The following is a 19,642-nucleotide window of genomic DNA, read 5'->3' as shown; positions in this document are numbered from 1 at the left end:
AAATCTGTGCCAAGACTGTTATCTAGCAGGAATGACAGGAAGAGCTGGGTATCTTCCAGATTGCAATGGAGTTAGGAACCATGCATGGGAGCAGATGATTGCACCAAGTAAGGTGGTGTATATCGTATTATCAATGAGAATGTAACTCTTAACATATCCATAGAAAAGCTAGAGTCATGGCATGCTCCTGTGGCAAATGGTAAATGGACTTGGGCTGCTATGTAAAGTGGCCACCAGTATTAACTAATCCATTCATAGACACTCACACACTGCAGACGAAGCAGCAGGGTTAAGTGTTTTGCACAAGGCACTGACATGTGGCCGCAGGAGCTAGGGATTGAACCCCCAACCTTCTAGTTGAGAGACGACCAAGTTTACTACTAAGCCGCAGCCACCCTATGTTATAAAATAATATGTTTTATCAAATTTGATCATTGCAAAATTTGTTTAAGCGTATTCTTCCAATGACATAAATACTCCACACTAGAAAAATGTAGGCCTATCATGCTGATACCCAAAACATCAGATCTGTATGAATGAATGCCCAATTTAAAAGGAAAGACAGTTATTTCGATCTTTCTGTTGTTTATTGACATAAATGGGGAGGAAGGCTTCTGCATAAAGCCAAGGCTGTGCAAAGTTAGTTGTAGACACGTATTGCAGTGGATGTCATTATTCCACAGCTCTGTCAGAAACAGAACCAGATAAAAGTTTTAGTTTGCATTGGTATTAATAAGCAGTCTTAGTAGTGTCACTATCATCCAAAAATAAATAATATCTTGCTCTAAACAAATAGACCCACCCTACAAAAACAATTTCATGCAGAAACAGACACCTAAAGGCCAGTGAACACATTGATATTCCACACCTGTGTGACTCCTGACAGCTCCACAGCAGCACACTGTCTGAGGAATTGGACACAAGACACTACAATGGAGACAGTGTTACAAAGCTGCTCGGGAGCAGAGAGGTTCATATCAGCATGACCAGCGACAGTCACATAGACAAATACACACAGGGCTAGTACACAAGTGTCCGGACCTCTGACACACACGAATACAGAAAAACACACACTAGCAAACAACAAGCAAGCTGACTCCAATTCCGTTTTCAAGTCATTTCTTTCTTCAGCTATCAGGAAGAAATATTTTCACAAGTCTCTGACATCAGATGAAATTCATAAATTGTGCCTTATCACATGTGCACAAACATATTTCAATTTAATACCAGATCAGGGCCCTTCCTGCTTAATATACGATTTCAATTCAAGTTTACTCAGACTGCAACAACACAAAAAACAGCATCTGAACCACAATGTCTGTTTATATAGTAAATAATGGTGACAGTGAACAGGGATATTTACACAATTGGTTAAACACAGCAAGTCCACTTTTTTTTAACAGGCATGTATAAAACTCTGCTGAAGCGCAGTTCCTACATAATGAAAATAAGCACCAGTGCTACAGGGAGCAATATTGACACAGCAAAGTAAACAGGTGCATTACTAACAGACTGCAATGGCAGTAGGGTTTAGTCAGGCCAAAAGAAAGCAGGAGAAATCTGCTTTTACAGCACTGCCCCCCTCTGTTGCTAAATGTTACTGCAGCTCAACACATTCTCATTCTGGACATTTTGCACCACATGAAACATCAAAGGATTTTACTCAAAGGATCTGTGAGCCCTTTCATACTGATAATTCTTATGATACAACCAATCCCTGTAAAAGTCTGAGGGGAAAGCTAGCTTTTGATTCCATGCTGCCAGGAACAGATGTAGATGTCCACAATACTCCATTTGAAAAAAGAATACGCATCTGGAAAACATAAAGGGGGCAACAGGGGTGTATGCCTCTAGGCATTAGTTGGTTCCAAATTAGCAATCTGAAAAAAATAGTCTGTGTCTTGAGTGGCTTTTCCTAAATGGCCCCTCAGTGAAAGAAGCACTATATGGATGAGATTAAGTCCGACTTTAAGCCTCCTGCTGTGCAAAGAGGTCACTTATAACATTTAGCTCTAAGAATAATCCCTCCATATTTGCTCCAGGAACTCATCACATAGTGTGATAGCCCTCACCCAGGGGGGAGATACAGGTGATGGCAGATAGGGAAGACAACAACCTTGACTTGCTTATTTTTAGGGTTGACATAAATCAAGATGAGATTCACTGTTATGTTTTTTTTTTAATCCCTTTTATCGTCTTTCTTGCCCTCCATCTCTGCTCTCTCTGCCTCCCTTCCTTCATAGATGTGGGCCATCTCATATCCCGTCAATAACCTGTTAATGGGCTCCGGCAGTCAGATAATAGCGCCGGCTGAAGAACAGCAGGCAGATAAGGGCAAGCCTCTAGCTTACGAGCCTGAGAGACAGAGAGCCTTTGATGAGTGGGAGGCTGGGGATGAAGAAAGGAGGAGTGGGGTGGTGGACAATAAAGCCCCTTGAGGAAGTAAGGGGGTTACAGGGTTAGATCTAACTTGATTGCAGCTTATTTCTAATAATGTCAGGCTACATCGAGGTGCACACACACTCTGGCAATCAGAGCAGTGGAGCCAGGACATGGAGTGGATGAGAAAGACAGGCATTAAGGATATTTTTATGCATCTGATGATGTAGGAGTTTTATATCTGCTGCCTTATGCAATGAAGTTTTTCGCACACTCGCAGGTTCATTTGCATTGCCGATCCGTGATTTCATGCACCAGAAATGATATGAGGTTAAATGAGGGTCAGTTTGTCGGCAGCTGTGCGACTCCAGATGACAGAGCAGCCATGTCTGACATCATCACTGCAACATCGAGGCAACACCCTGGAGGTAGAGGTGTTTCCCACTGTCAGCTGTTGGGATGCTTTCTCAGCAAGTCAGTATCTGTGATGCTTTCCAAGTACAGATCAGTAGCTATTCAACCCATTCATCACAGCCCACTAGGCACACAGCAGACCCACATATGGCTCCAGGCCCCTCTTCCCTCCAGAACTGCAATCTCGGCATATTAACTGTATCAATTTTTTAACGATTCCCACAAGGCTGCATTTTTAGGACTTGTTGAAATAATCATGAGGTGCTTGTTGGGTAATGCACTCTGTTTCAATGAGCGTGCTGTGAGAAAAGAAGAGCTCGGAAACGGTGAGACACAGGGGCGAGCCAACAGAGACTGGTCATTATGTATGCACTGCGGCGAAACCAATCTTTGTTGAGTCTGTCCTCGATTGTTTTTAAAAGGATACTTCACTGGACGCAATCAAATTAGCAAGAACATCACTGATATGGGGTAATAACCCTAAATTGAATTTCTGCACAGGCTAAAGTGTCCCCTCTTTACAGAATCAATTGCTGTGAAGAGAAAAGGAGGACAGGAAGAGGGCAATCATAGTTAGTAGACCTTTAAAAAGTACACCAGAGATGCAGACATGAGCAGGCTATTTTCACGCTCCACAGCCTTGCCATAATGCGGGCCTTCTGACGACTACCACAGATGCAATCTATCCAATTATGGTAATTAATTTGAATTACCTTACAGCTCCCATTACTGAGAGGGAACCCCGGGTCAGCTTTCAATTTCTGCGTTTGCATGAATACAATTTTCTTTTCATTGTTTGGGTGCTAAGAGCTGCGCATGGCAGAGCTTTGGCAGCCTAGTGGCTTTGCTAACTGAACAGAGAGGATGACAACAACAAGCAATTAGTTAGACAGCCTCCTGTTAGCTCTGCCACTGGCTGACACTGCTGTGTGCTGTGCTGCAGCAAGCCAAGGACGTTACTGTACACTGCTTTGGTTGTGGCTCAGTCATTACTGTACAAATATATTTATATTTTATGCATTATGCTGACATTTGTAACCACTTTGGGTTACAATAAGTGAGGCAAAAATATACCTGAGATATTACAAGCAAACAGCAGGGTCATGGGTCAAAGCAAGACTCTCTCCTCAAGACTTTCTTTACTCCTGCTTCCTCAATAGTGCATTCAATAGGAAGAAAAACACACAAACCACTTGCAGACAAGGCCCTTAACGGCTGCACTGACACAACAGCTGTGCGATGCTGTCTGAGCAACATCAGGGAGAGGTTTCACCAAGAACAATCCATCATCTGAAGCCTGAGTCAGGATACAGCTGGGAGCTACAGAGACAATGTTGCTGCTTGGGACAACACAGTTGTCATATTCTGTCCTTGTGTGGTTTTCTTATACAAGTATTCTTTTTTCATGATGGAAATATTATTGGCAGAGACCACAAAGAGTAATTGTGTCTTCTGAAACAGGCACTTCCTGGAGTGACAGGGTGATGTCATGGCTGAATTCAAGTAAGATTACAGCCAGAAATAATCCCAGCGAGGGACCTAGGAGACCCTGAATCATCTTATGACAGACATGCATAAAAAATGGAGCGCTGAGTGCTCACAGGATTTTCCTTCCCAATACAACAATTCTGACACCTAGACTTCAGTATTGGCTGATACAGATTACCCCTCTGATCAAAGAACAATCCAACAACATACAGATAATCAATTTGCTAGCTTTGATTAACATTACACTCTTCTAGCACTACACAGTTTTTGTTGTTTTGGTGACACAGTGAGTGACATGAAACCATCTGTTTTTTTTAAGGTGCCTATGCGGCTAAGGTATTGGATCTGTGTGTGCATATACTTTCAGATATGCAGCTGCATTTTAGGCAGCACAGGAGGCATACACAGATGCATGTAGTGATTTCAGAACTATTCTGCACATAAAGACAAATAGTCTATTGGGATAATATATGTGTGGCCAATAGTAGCAACAAATGGCTCTTATTGATCAAAGGCAAAAAATGACATTCAATTTAGATGTTAACTGGTTTCCATAAGTGGTGAAAAAATAAAAAAGGTGTGTCAATTTTTCTGCAGGAAAAGTATATCTCACAGCATGATATGAATTAAAACGGGATGAATGGAGTCTGTTTTTCTCTGTAATGCACCTGAATACTCTTCGAAGCTAGTGGCACAGTTGGAGTTTCTTATGTTACACTAAATTAAATCCACAAAGCATGCTGTGTTTTGTTTCATCATGTTACATGTGCAGACGATAGCATCAAACTAAGCTCCGACTAATAGACTTAGAGCTCCACTTTGCAGAGAGAAACTGAATCATTGTGTGAGCTACAATAGCCTATCACCCGCAAGTTAAAGGGCTCCATCAGTCTCCAACACCTCCTCCTCCTCCTCCTCTTCTTCTTCTTCCCTCCTAGTGAGAGGAGCGAGTCAGGCAGTGGATGCCACGCAGCCAGTAATGAGGCGGCCGCGGGCCCATTTGTGCTGGGAGAGAATAGGTCCCTAATGAACCACAGAAGACACTTAGGTCCACTGAGTCAAGATTGAAATGTGCCACTGATGGCCGATAGGAGGTTATGTCAGCTCAACCAGAGAGCAGAAAAGGCAAAAAATAGCTCTTTTTAAATGATGGTGTTTGAAACGATAAGACTTCTTTGTGAACTTTGCAAATGTTATGACGTGCAGAAGACACCATTCAGAGCTCACTTCCTCCTTCTTCTTCTTCTTCTTCTTCTTCCGGCTATACATTAATATTAAGGATAATGGTCCACTGTGAGATATTAATTTACAATACGTAATCCACACACTAACCAGGGAAGGGTTGACCCTCTTTCCATTACTCATTCTCTTCATCTATTCAATGTGTATTTTAAAGTTGCCAAGCTTATGCACGCTATTTGTCTCTTTGTTATGATGACACATGTTTTCTTGGAGCACCATTTCAACTGAAGAGAAACTTCTGAGTGTGTGAGTTATGAGTCCTCCATTGCAACATCAGCCCCCGCCCTGCTTCCCAGTGTTATAAACATAAAGAGGATGACTTCCACATCACACTCCCTGAGTCACAGCAGAAAAAAAAACTGCACCTCTGGCACTTTTTACCTTGGGCCTCACCCTAGCCCTGAGCTGTACTCCTCCACCTGTCAGAGAAAGGTTGAAGCGATTCTCTTTTACAAGCAGAATTAAGAGAAAAGTACAAAAAAAGCCGCCCATATCATAGAGTTGTAACCCTGTAAAAACTCATCTTAAAGGAATTATGGTGAAAAATGTCTTTTCACTCCCTGAGGCAGAGCTTCTGTATAAATAAGAATATGTTCTCAGTCTTATAAGTGATGAGAGTTTAAACAGGGAGGGTTTATAACTTTCCAACTACTGGCACATTATCTTTGGGAGTTGCCTCATCTGAACTGTTGTTTTGCCCAGTGAAGCCTTTGAAGGGGAAAAGACTAATAGGCCCTGCAGGGTGTATTGTTATACAAAATGTGGTTTTTCCCACAGCGATGACTCGGATCTAATGGCAGGGAACAGTAAGGCACGAAACCCACCCAGTGCTTGGACGGCCAGCATGGCGGGCATCAGGAGGGACAGCATAATCTTCCAGGCTGGATTCAAACCGTGGGTCATCTTCTTCAGACACAGCACTGCAGGGAGAAAAACACAGACAACTGAGGAGGAGGAGAGAACACAAACACAACAGAAAAACACAATATGAAGATGTGTGGGTAGAAGGGTGATTAAGATCTGGCTAAAAGAGAAAGAGGCGTCTTATGTCTCTTTTTTTTTTAGCCTGCTTTTTTTCCTTGGTTGGTGGAGTTTTAGAGCAGTAGACAATGCATTCTGTGTAGGCTATAGATACATACAAACACATACTATGCACAAAATGCATGTAAGCGTATAGTATAAGCTATTTGAAAGTCTACAATTATTGTGTGTGACTTCTCTGAAACATCTGAAGGAGACTGTTTCAGTTTTTTTTTCTGTCCTGCTGAAGGCTTTCCTCTTTCAGACAGAGTGCAGCTGTGGTGACAAATGGGGACTTCCAAAGTTGACAGGAAACAGCCAAGTCATTCACTCTGCTATCCAGAGGGAAAACACTGCTTTAGGAATGAGTAGAGACAGACAAAACCATCCCCTCCCTGTCTGCTTCCACTCGACTCAGTCTGAAACATTTATGAGGTGTACATCTCAGAGAGAGGTCACTTTCTCCATGTGTATTTTTTGCAACAGAAACTACTACGACAGAATTAAAAAACAAATTTCAATCATATGAGGACTTGTCTTTTTTTAATCATTTGTTATCACAAAAGTGGTCAGGTTTGCCTGCTGCATGCAGTCTTGGAAAACTTCAATGTTCATGTATGATGAACACCTCAAAATGTTATGTGTCTACTGAAGTTTGATTCTGTGTTATAAAACAGTAAGGCCTTTGACACACTTAATAAGTTTTAGTCAACGTCATGTTTCAGAGGAGCCAAAAACTACCTGGAGAGTAAAAAGAAGCAATTCTTTAACCCTATGGTACACGTTGGTGATATTTTTTTTTGTTGTTGGGATAAACCTGAAAAATAAATGTTCAACCTTTGAAGACAAGGGACGATGCATACTGGGTGATTGATTCTGTGTACAAAGATCGTTTAACTATTAATATTCTTTTTTAAGACGTATTGTTGGGCTTTTAATGCCATTATTTAGAGACAGGACATTGGATAGAGTCAGAAATCAGGGAGAGAGAGAGTGGGGATTCCAGCCCAGGCCGCCTGCTAAGAGGACTGTAGCCTCTTAACAAGGGGTGTATGCAGTAACCACATAGCTACCGGCACCCCCCACTAATAATCTTTTCTGTCCTGCTCCACACAATGACAGAACATCTCAAGGCTCATAATGTTCATATATGTATGACAACAGTCAGAGGAAGTGTGTGTAACAGACGTATTTGTAATACGGTATTAAGCAACTGTGTCCTATAATATCGAGAACTGTTCAACAAATATCTGTTTCCTTCATCTGTTGAAATGTGCTTATTTTTGCAGCTGTTTATAAACGACAGTGGTGTGATGTTTACACCAACCTGCCTTTCACTGTTATACATTACTCTATAAAGTGTCACTGTGAAATGAAAACAGTTAATTGAATGTGCTACAAACTGCAGGTTTGGAACAGGAATCATCCATAAGCAGAAAAGCATGTAAGTAACAATCTGTCAGCAGTCATAAAGCATTCAGTTTCCTGTCAATAACACATTTAGAGTTCCATCATTTTTTTCTACATAAAAGAAAAAGATGCAAAGCTCTGCTTATCTACTCTCTACACTCCTGTCTTCATGCAAAATCAGAATCATAAACATCACCATGTCTACCCATACTCTTTAAAACTCTTTTCTTATTAACAATCAAGAAGCAGGTTTATGTGCCATGAGAGAGTCGTTACAAGGAAATGTTTTCCTTTAACAAAGTTCCTTTTCCTTTAACATCATCAATATCCACTTCTGCTTCTACCGTTTTTAAATGAAGGGGTAAAAGAGTTTTTAATAATATCCAAGTTTGTTACCACAAGTGGTGAGGAGTTCAACCAGCATCCTCATTAGTTACATCTGATGAAAGTCTTCAAATCAAGGTGTGGCTTGATGCTGAAACATCCCACCGATCAACTTCAGTGAAACCTTATGTCAGAGATGTTAAATGTTCAGCAAACATTTCTTTCTCATGTTTTGTACATATAGAAACATGTTTAAATTTGGAAGTTTTTGACAGATCAGTGTTTGGGTGATGTTTTGGTATGGTATCTGATACATTTCAGAAGGACTATTATTGACATCAGCCGTAGCTCCACCTCATGACCTATGTCCTGAATGACCTAACCAGAATCGTTTCCTCTGGGCTTAATTTATGACTTCAGCAGAGGGGATGTGGCTAGGAGTGCAGCCTCATCACAAAGTTTTCCTAGAACAGCACACACACTCTCAACATGCTCTCTGGAGTTTCAGAAGGCATTAGCCTACCAGAGACAGTCTTTGAAGTTCTTACAACCCTACCTGAATCTTCTGAAATGTTTAACCCTTAGAGAGATATTTCACTGCACACAAAACCAAAAGGGAATACATATTCTACAAGGTACAACAGGCCAGGCAAACATCTTAACCATCCTTTCCAAAAGGGTGAGATTTCTGTAAGTAAGTAAGTTTACATATGCCAACACACCAAACCACAGTCTGCCTCTGCCTGTAGTGTGCAGACACCAGGAAGCCATCAAAGGTTTTTTTACTGAATGACTCAAGTGCTTAGCTGACCCCATGCCAGCATGGAAATGCTGTTTGCCTCCTTTCGTTTTACAATTCAGCCTTAACGATTCAGCTCCACGTCAGGGATCAAAGCAAGCAAGACATACTTCCAAGTTTCAACCTGAAGAGTACAATTATGATACAATAATGTTTAACCATAGAAGATTGTGTTTTAATAATAGAGCTCTTCCGTCCATCACTGTTGCACCAATGTATCAATGCTATAGCTAGCTCTTCATTCAGATGTCAATGCTGTTCATGTTATGAATGAATAATGGAATGGTGCTCAATCAATGTGCACCATTAAAAAAGGAAAGTGAAAGACTTGTTGACAGTCTGAATGTCTTGACTTTCTTTAAGTGATTGTTGAGCAGCTTTTGGAGCACAATGACCGGCGTTTTCATTTAAACACATCTACGGATTGTTAAGCTCCTAACTGAGGTCAAGGAAAGAAATGATTTCTTAGTATCACAGAACATTTAGGTTTATAATTCTGCTATGGTCAGGGTACTATCAGAATTGTTTCACCCTGTCTTTTATGAATGTTTGCATCATCATCCACAAAATCTTTGAAAGTATATCGCTCACAGTATAGCTGCAGGGGGGCGGCATTCAGAGTGCACATCTGAAGACAGCGGCAAAGGGTGCCGCAAATGTGCCGCACTAATTCTTCCTCCAATCCATTTCTTCCTTTGTGGCCCAACATATTACGAGAACAATCGCGGGAATTAAAACGAGCTGGTGGACTCCCAAGTGTAATATGGTTTCAACGCGCTCAAATAGCTGCCATTACTGATGTTATAAAAGGAGACTTAAAACTTCTAATTATCTTTAAAATAACAGGTTAAATGACTCAATGTTAGCTAGTTCAGGGGATGCTGTTGAGGTTGATAGGCGACAAGGGTGGCATTTAGAAACTAAAGAGTAAGGACGGGAAGAGCTGGTGGCACAATTGGGAAATACTCTCTAGACCAGGCAATCTCATTTTAGATCGTCGACAGTCTAAGCACACCACCAAGACTGGGTCCTTCAAATGATGCTTCCTCTGAACTGAGACACAGCCTATGTCTTTACTGACACCACCATTCATGATTTTACTCTTCTCCTGGAAGACAGGCAATTCTTAAACAACTGTAAATACAACGACTGTGACTGACCTTTTGGGCTCAAATGTCTCATTGGCATATGGCTGCCATCATTGCCAGGCTTCTTGAACCACTGAGAATCATTCATCCCCTGATGATGGGGACATTTCCAACTTGGAAGACATCAACCTTTCAAATCCACACAGCGACAAGCCCTCTGAAGGGATGACTGGGTTCACTTTATGCAGGTTAATGTTAGTAGTCAATTCATTTAGTACATATCACATAGTCAAAGTATACACTAGTTAATCGAACTGAGGCAACAATGGCTTCATTAGCTTCAAAACAGCTGTATAAAAGTTTAAATTGCAAACTTACTTAAATGAAACTAGTCTATGTTTACACTGAATTTTGCATCCATTTCATACAGTATCCAATAATATGCAAAATACTGCAGCACAAGACTGTATATTTTTTATCTAATTTACATGGTAGACGGGGGCAATAGGGTATAAATTATCATAAAAATTGTATAGGATTTGTATGACAATGGGATGTATAAAACTGTTGACCTACTTTTGTAAACAGGAGCCAATTTACTGTAACCTTTATCTCACAGCAGTGTGATGTATAGTGTATGAAATAATAGATGTGATAATACAATACTTTGAACTGCCCGTGTGTTACAAACTGCAATCTCATACATGGCAAATTATGTGTTAGACATCATTATCTCTCTGCTATCAGTTACTATTTCCTATACATGTTGTCAGAATGAAAAAAAACCCACATCCTCCTAAACCCCACAGGAAGCAATGTACCTGCCAGCACAGCACAGCTGCACCAGAATGTGATAAGGGAACCATGTGGCCATGAAACATTCTCATTACAGACTGTAGCATTCAGCCGAGCTTATTTACTTGTGACACCTTAGCAACTTTTTCTCCCCCGGTTTACGGGCAAGTTTAAAGGGGGGAAACTTTAAGAAACTTACAAGAAAAAAAACAAGTGTGGCAGGAATATTTGGCATCATTTTTCCACTTCTATTTTTTTTTTTTTTTTTTAATCATACTAAGGTTGTCTTACTATGATAGATGAAATAGATTACAGTTTCATGTTTCAACCTACAGATCTTGTGTCATTTAAAAAAATTAAAAAAAACCTGTCAATTAAGACAGTGTTCATAATTTTGTCTGCATTTTTGGTAATAAAAAACAAAACCCATTTGGTGGTGCCTGTACGATTTTGACAAGTATTTAATCAAAGTTGAGAATTATGATATCATGACAACTCCACACAATGCCAGTCCTCAGTTGACCCCTGAGATTTGTCTCATGACCCCCTTTTGGGTCTCCCACCTCAGGATGGGAACTTAGCATATCCTGGTACAGTGCTGTCCTCACACACTCTTCACTACATAGGACACATATTAATAGGCCTAAATGAGTACAAACATGTAGCCTAGTTATATGGACCCTCTAAGTTACATAAAAAAGACTGAATTATGAGGAAAAAAAATGTTATGGATAAAGTAGGCAGCTACGTCACTTCCCAATAAAAGTTGCCAAACTCTGAGTCATGGAAGATACCGTTAAATGATGATGCAGTGTCGCCTGCTCGTCAAACGGGGGCGCAGTCCACTTCATTCATAAATGGCAATAGCTCAAAATATGAAACAGTATAGGCTTATTGTATAGCTAAGCAGGCCTCTGTGTTGATTTAAAACAAGAAGACAAAAATGTCCTGCTTGCCAGTAAATGGAGCCAACTATGTGAACTAGTTATCCTGCCCCCGGGTGAGTTCATGGGGTTCTCCAGCTCCCCGCCAGCTGTTGCTCGTCTTTGAATCTTAAAAGTTCTCTTTCTAATTAGCCCACATATGATAAGCTTTCTGTTGTTCGTGCTCTGCTTTCAGACAAGTTTCTTCAGGCTTACCATGTTAGGAGGACGAAACTTTAAAAAAAAAAAAAAGCACCGACCATCCAGCGGCGGTGACTCTTTTTCCCCCCTGACCAGCTCAGCCGATGTTATTTTCAGGAGTAGTTCAAACAAAGCTCTGCTGACCCTGCTGCCGTCGCTGCAACAGCCTGAGTTGACGGTGTATGAAGCTGTAGGATGTTTTTTTTTGTTCAGTGTGTGGGTATGTCCATTGATTTGAGTGCGCTTCTCTCTTCACAGAAACCACTCCTTGCCGCTTTGTCCAGCAGTGATGTCATAGGTGGGGGGGGCGTCTCGAGAGTCCCGACCCCTAGGTTAACCATTTGAGAGCACACACCTATAGCTACCTCGTTTTCTCACAATATGATTTATGATAAACTTGAGTTTTGATTCACGCTGCCGTAACTCAGGGTGACTGGAATAATTTAAATGAATAAAGATCTATCGTGACATGCAGAGTCAGTAGCCTAGAATTTACCTCATATGGTCCTTGAACGCCTCATCGCAGCCCGTAGAATAGATGGGCTTTTATGCAGTGGACAGATTTAGCCTATAGCCCATAATATAGAACAAGCACATGTTCTTGCACTTATATAAGATCTTGTCTGGATGAATACAGATCTATATAATCTGGGAAGTAGCCTTTGCAATAAATACGATTTAAAACACAATACGTTTTTATTCTGTGTGAAGGCTAATTATTAATATTGATTTTTGTTCCCCTGGTATCTCTGATTTTATAAGTATACATTATTAAACTTTTAATTATAATGGGGATGTATGTGAAATCCCTGACCAATCGTTTGTCTGGAAACACATAAAGACATGACACAGCTCGGGAAATCTTGAATGCTGCAACTGGAAAATTAATTGTGGATGTTTTTTCTGCATTACAGAAATAAACATTTTACTGTTCAGACTAGATTGGGGGAAAGTGTGATAAAAAAAAGAAACTTTTGTGATGAAATGTGTACGCTGGAGGAGTTGTTTGTCTTTCTCTGGAAAGATGTTTGGGTTCCCAAGTGAAAATAAAAAGCAGATACAGTGACGGACGCTGAGAAGTTGAAAGTCCTTTTGATTGGTCGGCTGAAGGAAACGTCATGCATACCACGTGATCAACCAGGAAGCGTCTCGAGTGTCAACAATAAATGGTGAGTGTGCGGTAGGTTGCTTAATAAATATTGCAATTGAATAGGAGTTTCTGTCCATTATTGACCTCGACGTTATAAGAGGGGGTTTGTTAAGAAGCCAGACTGTATAAAAATCTCGCGTTAAATTAAGAAAATCGGCAGTATCTTTTAAAACACAGCTGAGCAGCTAACACTTCTGCTAACACAGCTCGACATGTCATCACTCCGAAGAGACAAATATCAAAGTGTTTCTGCGTTTCAAGTGGCCTCTCAAACAATCGTTGAATTATTCCTCTCCGTCTATATCTCTTGCAGTATTTTGTTGTTAATAAATACAGTAATCTTTCCATCTTGAAATGAAACCACAGTTAGACTTTATATCCATTTAAAGTTGTAGATTTCACCAAGAATTTTCTCATTTGAATATCGTTTATATCGATTTTTTTTCTGCATATAACAACAACAACAACAACAATAATAATAATGTTGGCATTGTATGTGCTCTGTTTGTTTAAAAGGAGGATATGTCTTCTTCAGACTGGCAGCTGTCTTTGAAGCTGGTGGATCAGCCCAAATCCATCTTCCACTTCCCTGAGATGATGCCAGGGGACGTTTCACCTGGAGGATACAGAGTCGCTACTTTAAAACAACTCGTTGCAGCACAGCTCTCAGACTCAGTCCCGGACCCAGAACTAATAGGTCCGATTTTAAGGATGTTTTCTGTAAATGAATGTGCCTTTGTCCGAAGAAAAAATCTCAGTTGTCATCTGTTTTGTGGATTAATTGATGTGTTCAAATCCTGTTTGTGTTACTGTGTTTGTCATGTTTTGCATCAGAGCTGGTACATTGCGGGAGAAAACTTAAGGATGAGTTAACGTTGGATGCCTGTGGGATTCAACCAGGATCCACCCTACACATCCTCAAAAAGACTTGGCCCGAGCAAGAGAGCAGTCCAGGTCTGTGTGTTCTTTTTTAGTCAATCCTTTAAGCTTAATTTTTTTACTGAAAGCAAAACTGAAAGTGTCAAGGTGAACATGTGTGCTTTTTCTTCTCTAGAGCCTGTGAACAGAGCAAATGCAGCAAGGGAGTTCAGGGTGTTTCATGCTGCTCTTCACTCTCTTAATTCTTCCTACAGAGACTCAGTGAGTAGAAGACACACACAGTGCCGTGCCCAGCATTGTCCCTCTCACTCCTGTCTCTTTTAAACTTCAGCAATAAACTTTCTTCTGTAGAGTTTGGAAGCCCATGCCTTTCAAGCTTTCCTCCACTGTGGAGTGCAGAAATGCACTGGGGCGTTTGCACTTTAAGAAAAAATACTTCCTTGACTTGCTGAGTATTTTTTGCTTTGGCGTCTGGATATTTGTATGAAGTCACTTTGGTGTAGTCATACCTATGTTCACAGATGTTTTATATTAGATTGGATCATTCCTGATGCTTTTCAGCGCTACGTGTGAACAAGACACGTACAGTCGTTCAAAGAGTATCCTTAATACGCTGGGAGCTTTCAATGCCCTAAATCAACCAGAGACAGTTGAATTTAGAAAAGCAGCATGTTGGCTTAAGTGCTAATTGTATGGTTCAGGTAGGAATGGCCACATTTTTCTGAGAAGTGGATTGTGGATTGAGACACAATGGATGGGGTCATTCGATAAACCATTTACAACAAATCAACAGAAATGTTTGAACCATTGTCAAAAGGGTACATTATCTTTATGTGTAATCTGATCCATCATGACACTATTAAATCCGCAGAGTGATACAGAAATTACACTTAAGTCAGATATCAGTGTCATCCATTGATGAACACCAGACATTTGTCCTGATTTCAAAGGTTCAAACATACATTGAGGTGATGGGGTGGCGATTCCAGCTGCACAATTAGAAGGTTGTCAGTCAAAACATGTATAATTAATCTGCTGAATACACATCAGTCTAATTGTAGCCCATTTAATTGCTTCACAAAATTAACAAAACTATCCCAAGTCCTATGAAAGTTCAGAGAGGCACCATTTACAGAATATCTGATTTTTTCCAATTCAAGATTAGACATAATATTACGGATGGGGTGAGTGTGGGTGGGTGGAGCAGCATTTTTCCAGTTCAGCAGTATCACCCGCTGTGCCAATAAGGAGGAGAATGCTAGAGCCTTGCGCTGAAGAGTGGTTACAGAAATGTTTACCGGGGTCACGCCAAAAATAGCTGTTAGGGGGCAAGGAGAAATTATTTTGTTAAATAATTTAGAGAATAAATCAAAGAATGAAACCAGAAGGGATCCAGTTTAGAACATCCCCAAAACATATGATAGAGGGTTGTAGTCTCTATTCTAAGTATCTTCCATAAGCAGTCATACTGCATACAGTATCTGTACTGTCCCTGTGATGACACTCATCCCAACATAATCTCAAAGCTGTAGTGCACACTATTAATGTACTGATTGTCAAATAATACAGATTTAATATCACAACTAAAATAAAATAAAATAAAAAGATCTGCCAACTTTTCTACAGCATCAAATGATCATGACTGTTAATTCTGCTGATGCCGCTTTATTTACAATGGCTTTCCCCCTCTCTTAGATTTATAAAATGCTGACAAATAAAGAGTCCTTGGACCAGATCATTGTGGCTACACCAGGGCTCAGGTCAGATCCTGTCGCCTTAGGTAAGTCATGCAGAGTTAAAATAATCACTCTTACACCATCGAATTGCAAATGCAAATAGTAACATTTCTCCCCTAACACGCTTAATTATCTGTTCAGGAGTGCTCCAAGACAAAGATCTCTTCGTGCAGTTCACAGACCCCAACATGTTGGACGTGTGAGTGTGACAAATGAAGTGAGCACAGTACAGACACACAAGCGAGAGGTGGTTTTAAGATGTTTCCGTCTGTTTCACAGGTTGATCAGTTCACACCCAGCCCTCGTCAATGCCATCATCCTGGTCCTTCACTCTGTCGCAGGCAGTATGCCGGCTCAGTCCAGTGCTGGCTCATCTCGAAACGTTTCTGCCAGTTCTTACAGTGATATGCCAGGTACGATGCAAAAGACTACTACTTGTGTATTCCCTTTAAAATAAAGTGTACAAAGGTATTTTGAACATATTTTTTTTAATTCTAAAGACAGTGTCACTATCTATAATAATGTACTGTAGTGTTCTTGTCCTGTTGTTTTCCTGTTATTGGTAACATCATGATTTTTTTTTATTGATCATTTGGATTTTGTTTTGGCTACAAAAAAAAAACATTTGTTTTTATCTGGCAGGAGGCTTCATGTTTGAGGGCATGTCTGACGATGAGGAAGATTTCCAGACTGTGAGTCTCTCTGCTTCATACTCAACCTTTGTATTCATGTAGAGAAACATGTCGTGATGGAAGGGGTATTTTTGTTCTGTTGTGATGTGTGTCTTGACACATGTGCTGTAATGCTTTCACAGGGGAGCCCAGCAGGTCCCTCCAGCAGAGCAGGAGCCTCAGCAGGAATGCGTCCAGTGTCTCTGGGCCACAGCGGAGCGACAGGCCCTCGACCAATCACACAGAGCGAGCTGGCAACTGCTTTGGCCCTCGCCAGCACACCTGACAGCAGCGCAGTCACTCCTACGACTTCAAGCCAGGTGAGATTCAATTAGATTTAGGAATGTTGTCATTTTTATAAATCACTAACAAACAAATGTAAGATTGAGTTAAGATTTAACACATTCATCCAAAACCTGGAAATGTATTCTTATTTTGTTGAACTGTTCTGTGATTTAGGCGGACCCCTCTAGTAGTGTAGCCCCTATGCCAGCAGGGACCCCAGTCAGTAATGATCTCTTCAGCCAGGCTCTACAGCAAGCTCTGCAAGCCTCCAACATGTCTGCTCTACAGGTGAGGATTCAAACTCACTAACTCCATACTCAGTTCATGTATGTACCTTGATCAAATAAAAATTGGAATATATATACTTAGTGGTAAAGGATTTGTATTTGTGCATTATCCACTGTTATTGACTGTGTTTTTGTTTTGCCAGGGCCGCTGGCAGTCCCAGATGCAGCAGCTGAGGGACATGGGGATTCAGGATGAGGAGTTGATGCTGAGGGCGCTGCAGGCCACAGACGGTGACATCCAGGCTGCCCTGGAGCTCATATTTGCTGGAGGCCCAGGACTCTGAGCTCATACCTCCATGGACAAAGGCTTTGATGGGGGAGAAATAGAACGTAGCTTACCAGCCTTTGCTTTGGATATACAGTATACTGGTTCATTTTATTTGTACCCCATTTACCCATGTTCATACAACCCCATTTCAGCAGAGCTCCTGAATGTCCATGCCAGTGTCTGCCTGTCAGTAAATACAATTTTTAATAAATTTATCTCATCAATTATTGAGCCTGTTTCCTATTCCTTAATGGTGTACTTAATTGAAAGCCCCTATTTAAGTCCCCCAATGCAAGCTGAGAATTATTTTCTTTTAATGTCCGCTTGCTTCCTCGGGACAAATGATAAAATAAACATTTGGTGTGTCTAGATTAGTCTAACCACAGTGTGTCCTCTCTGCCTTTGTAATTATTCTATTTGAACACTAGATGGCAGTGGAGTAGTTTATTTCCACTCAGACAAAGCAGAGCAATCTTTGCAGACATCCTGCTTGTGTATTTGCCCGTTTCTTCCTCACCCATATTTGAAATTGTGCTCTTGCTCTGCCCTCTGTTGAACAGTGCTTGAAGACTGGCTGTTTTATTTTAGTTGTGAGATTACGTTCATCAAAGGCAATATGTTTGACCGCAGGTAATATAAAAAAGGAAGGTTGCACAGATAAGGTGAATGCTTATAACCATCCAGTGAGATGCAGCTGTGCTTGTCAGAGCATTGTTACCATTAGCTGAGCTTATTACAGAGGGCCACATTTGCTTCATCTTGTTGTCTCCCATTAGGACATTTTAGGGAGGACTTATTGTGTGCCCCCCTCTGCTACTTACCGTTCTCCATCTCCAGTAATTGCCCTGCTTAGTTTTATTACTGCATCTGCGAATGTGACAGCTCAATCAGTGGATTGGCCTTTCACGAGCACAGCACCCAAACAGGGTTTTGTGTCCGTCTGTCCCCATTACTGTTTTATATGCATGCACACCTGTGGGAAATTTCCACCTCACACTGCCTGCAAGGGTATTTTTAAAATAAAGCTTTTCCACTTTGCCGAATGAAATACTGTTAAAGCTTCGACCAAACAATAGACATTAAACGTGTTATTGTCTGTCCAGGAAATCAAAAAGGAGACTGTTGTGGGATTTTCTACCAAACAGGAGGGGTTCTGCTATTAGCTGTGAAGTCAGATGTCGAAACATCTGGGCTTTTGTTCTCCTACCACCATCACAAGCGTCATAACTGCAGCTTTCTGGATAATCTCAACAATTTACTGATCGAAATCATGTGAAGTTGTCATGGCAACACTTGATGGGGTGTGAAATGCTGTCATGCATATGGTACAGAAAAGCTGTTATTACACACCATATTAAGGTCTCCTGTTGTGTGAGAGAAGTATTGATTATTGAGTAATCTCTTAGGACTTTGAAGCCTCTAGATCCACTGTTATGTGGAATGAGAAATGAATATTACAACATTGGAAAAGTTATATATTGTGTGGGTTGTATCGATCATAATGAGAAAAGAGTAGTTCAGATTTTGACAGGATAGTATATAAGTACATCATCTTTTGTTTCTAAATATTTAGTTATTTTGGTTAATCCTGTCGTTTTTTATGCTGTTTAAAGCTTCTGGTGTGAGTCAGTTTTGGCAAACCCAATGGACAAAGTACTTGCATAAAGAATGTTTACGGACTGTTTCAAAAACAGTCGTAACTGTTACTCATTTTGTCTGACACCTACCCAGCAGTTACAAGCATACAAAAATACTAAATCTTTCAATCTTGTCACTGATAGTCTTGTTGGCTTTTGTAGGTAGTATAGAGGCATCAGTATTTATATCAGTCGGTTTCATAACCAGTTAAAGTCAGAGCATTGTTACCAGTTGAGTAGAACTTTAGATTTGTTAAACAATGACTCAGGCAGTCGTTATAGTAGATGCTGTATGCATGTCTGTAGTTTGAAACCCAGCTGCCAATAAAACAAATAAATGCATCAATGAGAATAAAGTTACCAATCAGAAGACAAAATCCTTGTGTGTTCATGGGTGTGTTGACTCTTTGGTCTTCTCTTCATTAATGTAAGACCTATGAAAAACATCCAAAGAGAACATTTATTTCAGTAATATTATAGGTTAAAAAAAAACTCATATATTGTAGGGAAATGTTGCACATGAGAAAAGGGAGGGAATCTTTTGTTTCCTGCATTTTATTCCCAATGCACCTGCAGTCACATGTGAACCATCAATTTTGAAGATCTCAGCGGGAGCAGAAATAATGGACAACACAGGCAAACAGTG

The 19,642-nt window shown here is 40.6% G+C and overlaps 2 protein-coding genes across 4 annotated transcripts in view; one reads left to right on the top strand and one right to left on the bottom strand.

Moving 5' to 3' along the window:
• The window catches only part of cd276 (CD276 molecule), a 69,437-nt gene extending 57,056 nt beyond the window's left edge, over positions 1 to 12,381 (bottom strand). The window contains exons 1-2 of one of the 2 annotated variants that reach the window (XM_020658682.3): positions 12,143 to 12,381; positions 6,348 to 6,443 (exon numbers count right to left, since the gene is read on the bottom strand). In XM_020658682.3, the coding sequence (XP_020514338.1) occupies positions 6,348 to 6,426 (79 nt within the window). In that variant the 5' untranslated portion in view covers positions 6,427 to 6,443; positions 12,143 to 12,381. Of the gene's footprint in view, positions 1 to 6,347; positions 6,444 to 12,098 lie in introns of both variants that reach the window. The other variant, XM_020657985.3, reaches the window with a different exon arrangement.
• Positions 12,382 to 13,098: 717 nt separating this feature from the next.
• Positions 13,099 to 17,583, top strand: ubl7b (ubiquitin-like 7b (bone marrow stromal cell-derived)). 2 transcript variants are annotated; one of them, XM_020645042.3, is made up of 11 exons: positions 13,099 to 13,252; positions 13,750 to 13,930; positions 14,068 to 14,187; positions 14,288 to 14,373; positions 15,808 to 15,892; positions 15,990 to 16,047; positions 16,128 to 16,261; positions 16,491 to 16,540; positions 16,663 to 16,839; positions 16,979 to 17,092; positions 17,235 to 17,583. In XM_020645042.3, exons 1-11 carry the CDS (start codon positions 13,250 to 13,252, stop codon positions 17,373 to 17,375), a joined length of 1,149 nt encoding a protein of 382 aa, XP_020500698.1. In that variant the 5' UTR covers positions 13,099 to 13,249; the 3' UTR covers positions 17,376 to 17,583. The 2 variants fall into 2 exon arrangements, with proteins under 2 accessions (XP_020500698.1, XP_029136813.1); XM_029280980.2 differs by having other exon boundaries at positions 13,121 to 13,252; positions 13,769 to 13,930.
• The last annotated feature ends 2,059 nt before the right edge of the window (positions 17,584 to 19,642 follow it).

Source organism: Labrus bergylta, chromosome 3, assembly GCF_963930695.1.
Source record: "Labrus bergylta chromosome 3, fLabBer1.1, whole genome shotgun sequence".
NCBI lineage: Eukaryota > Metazoa > Chordata > Actinopteri > Labriformes > Labridae > Labrus > Labrus bergylta.
The sequence above is the reverse complement of the archived record's forward strand: the minus strand, read 5'-3'. Positions and strand labels throughout refer to the sequence as shown.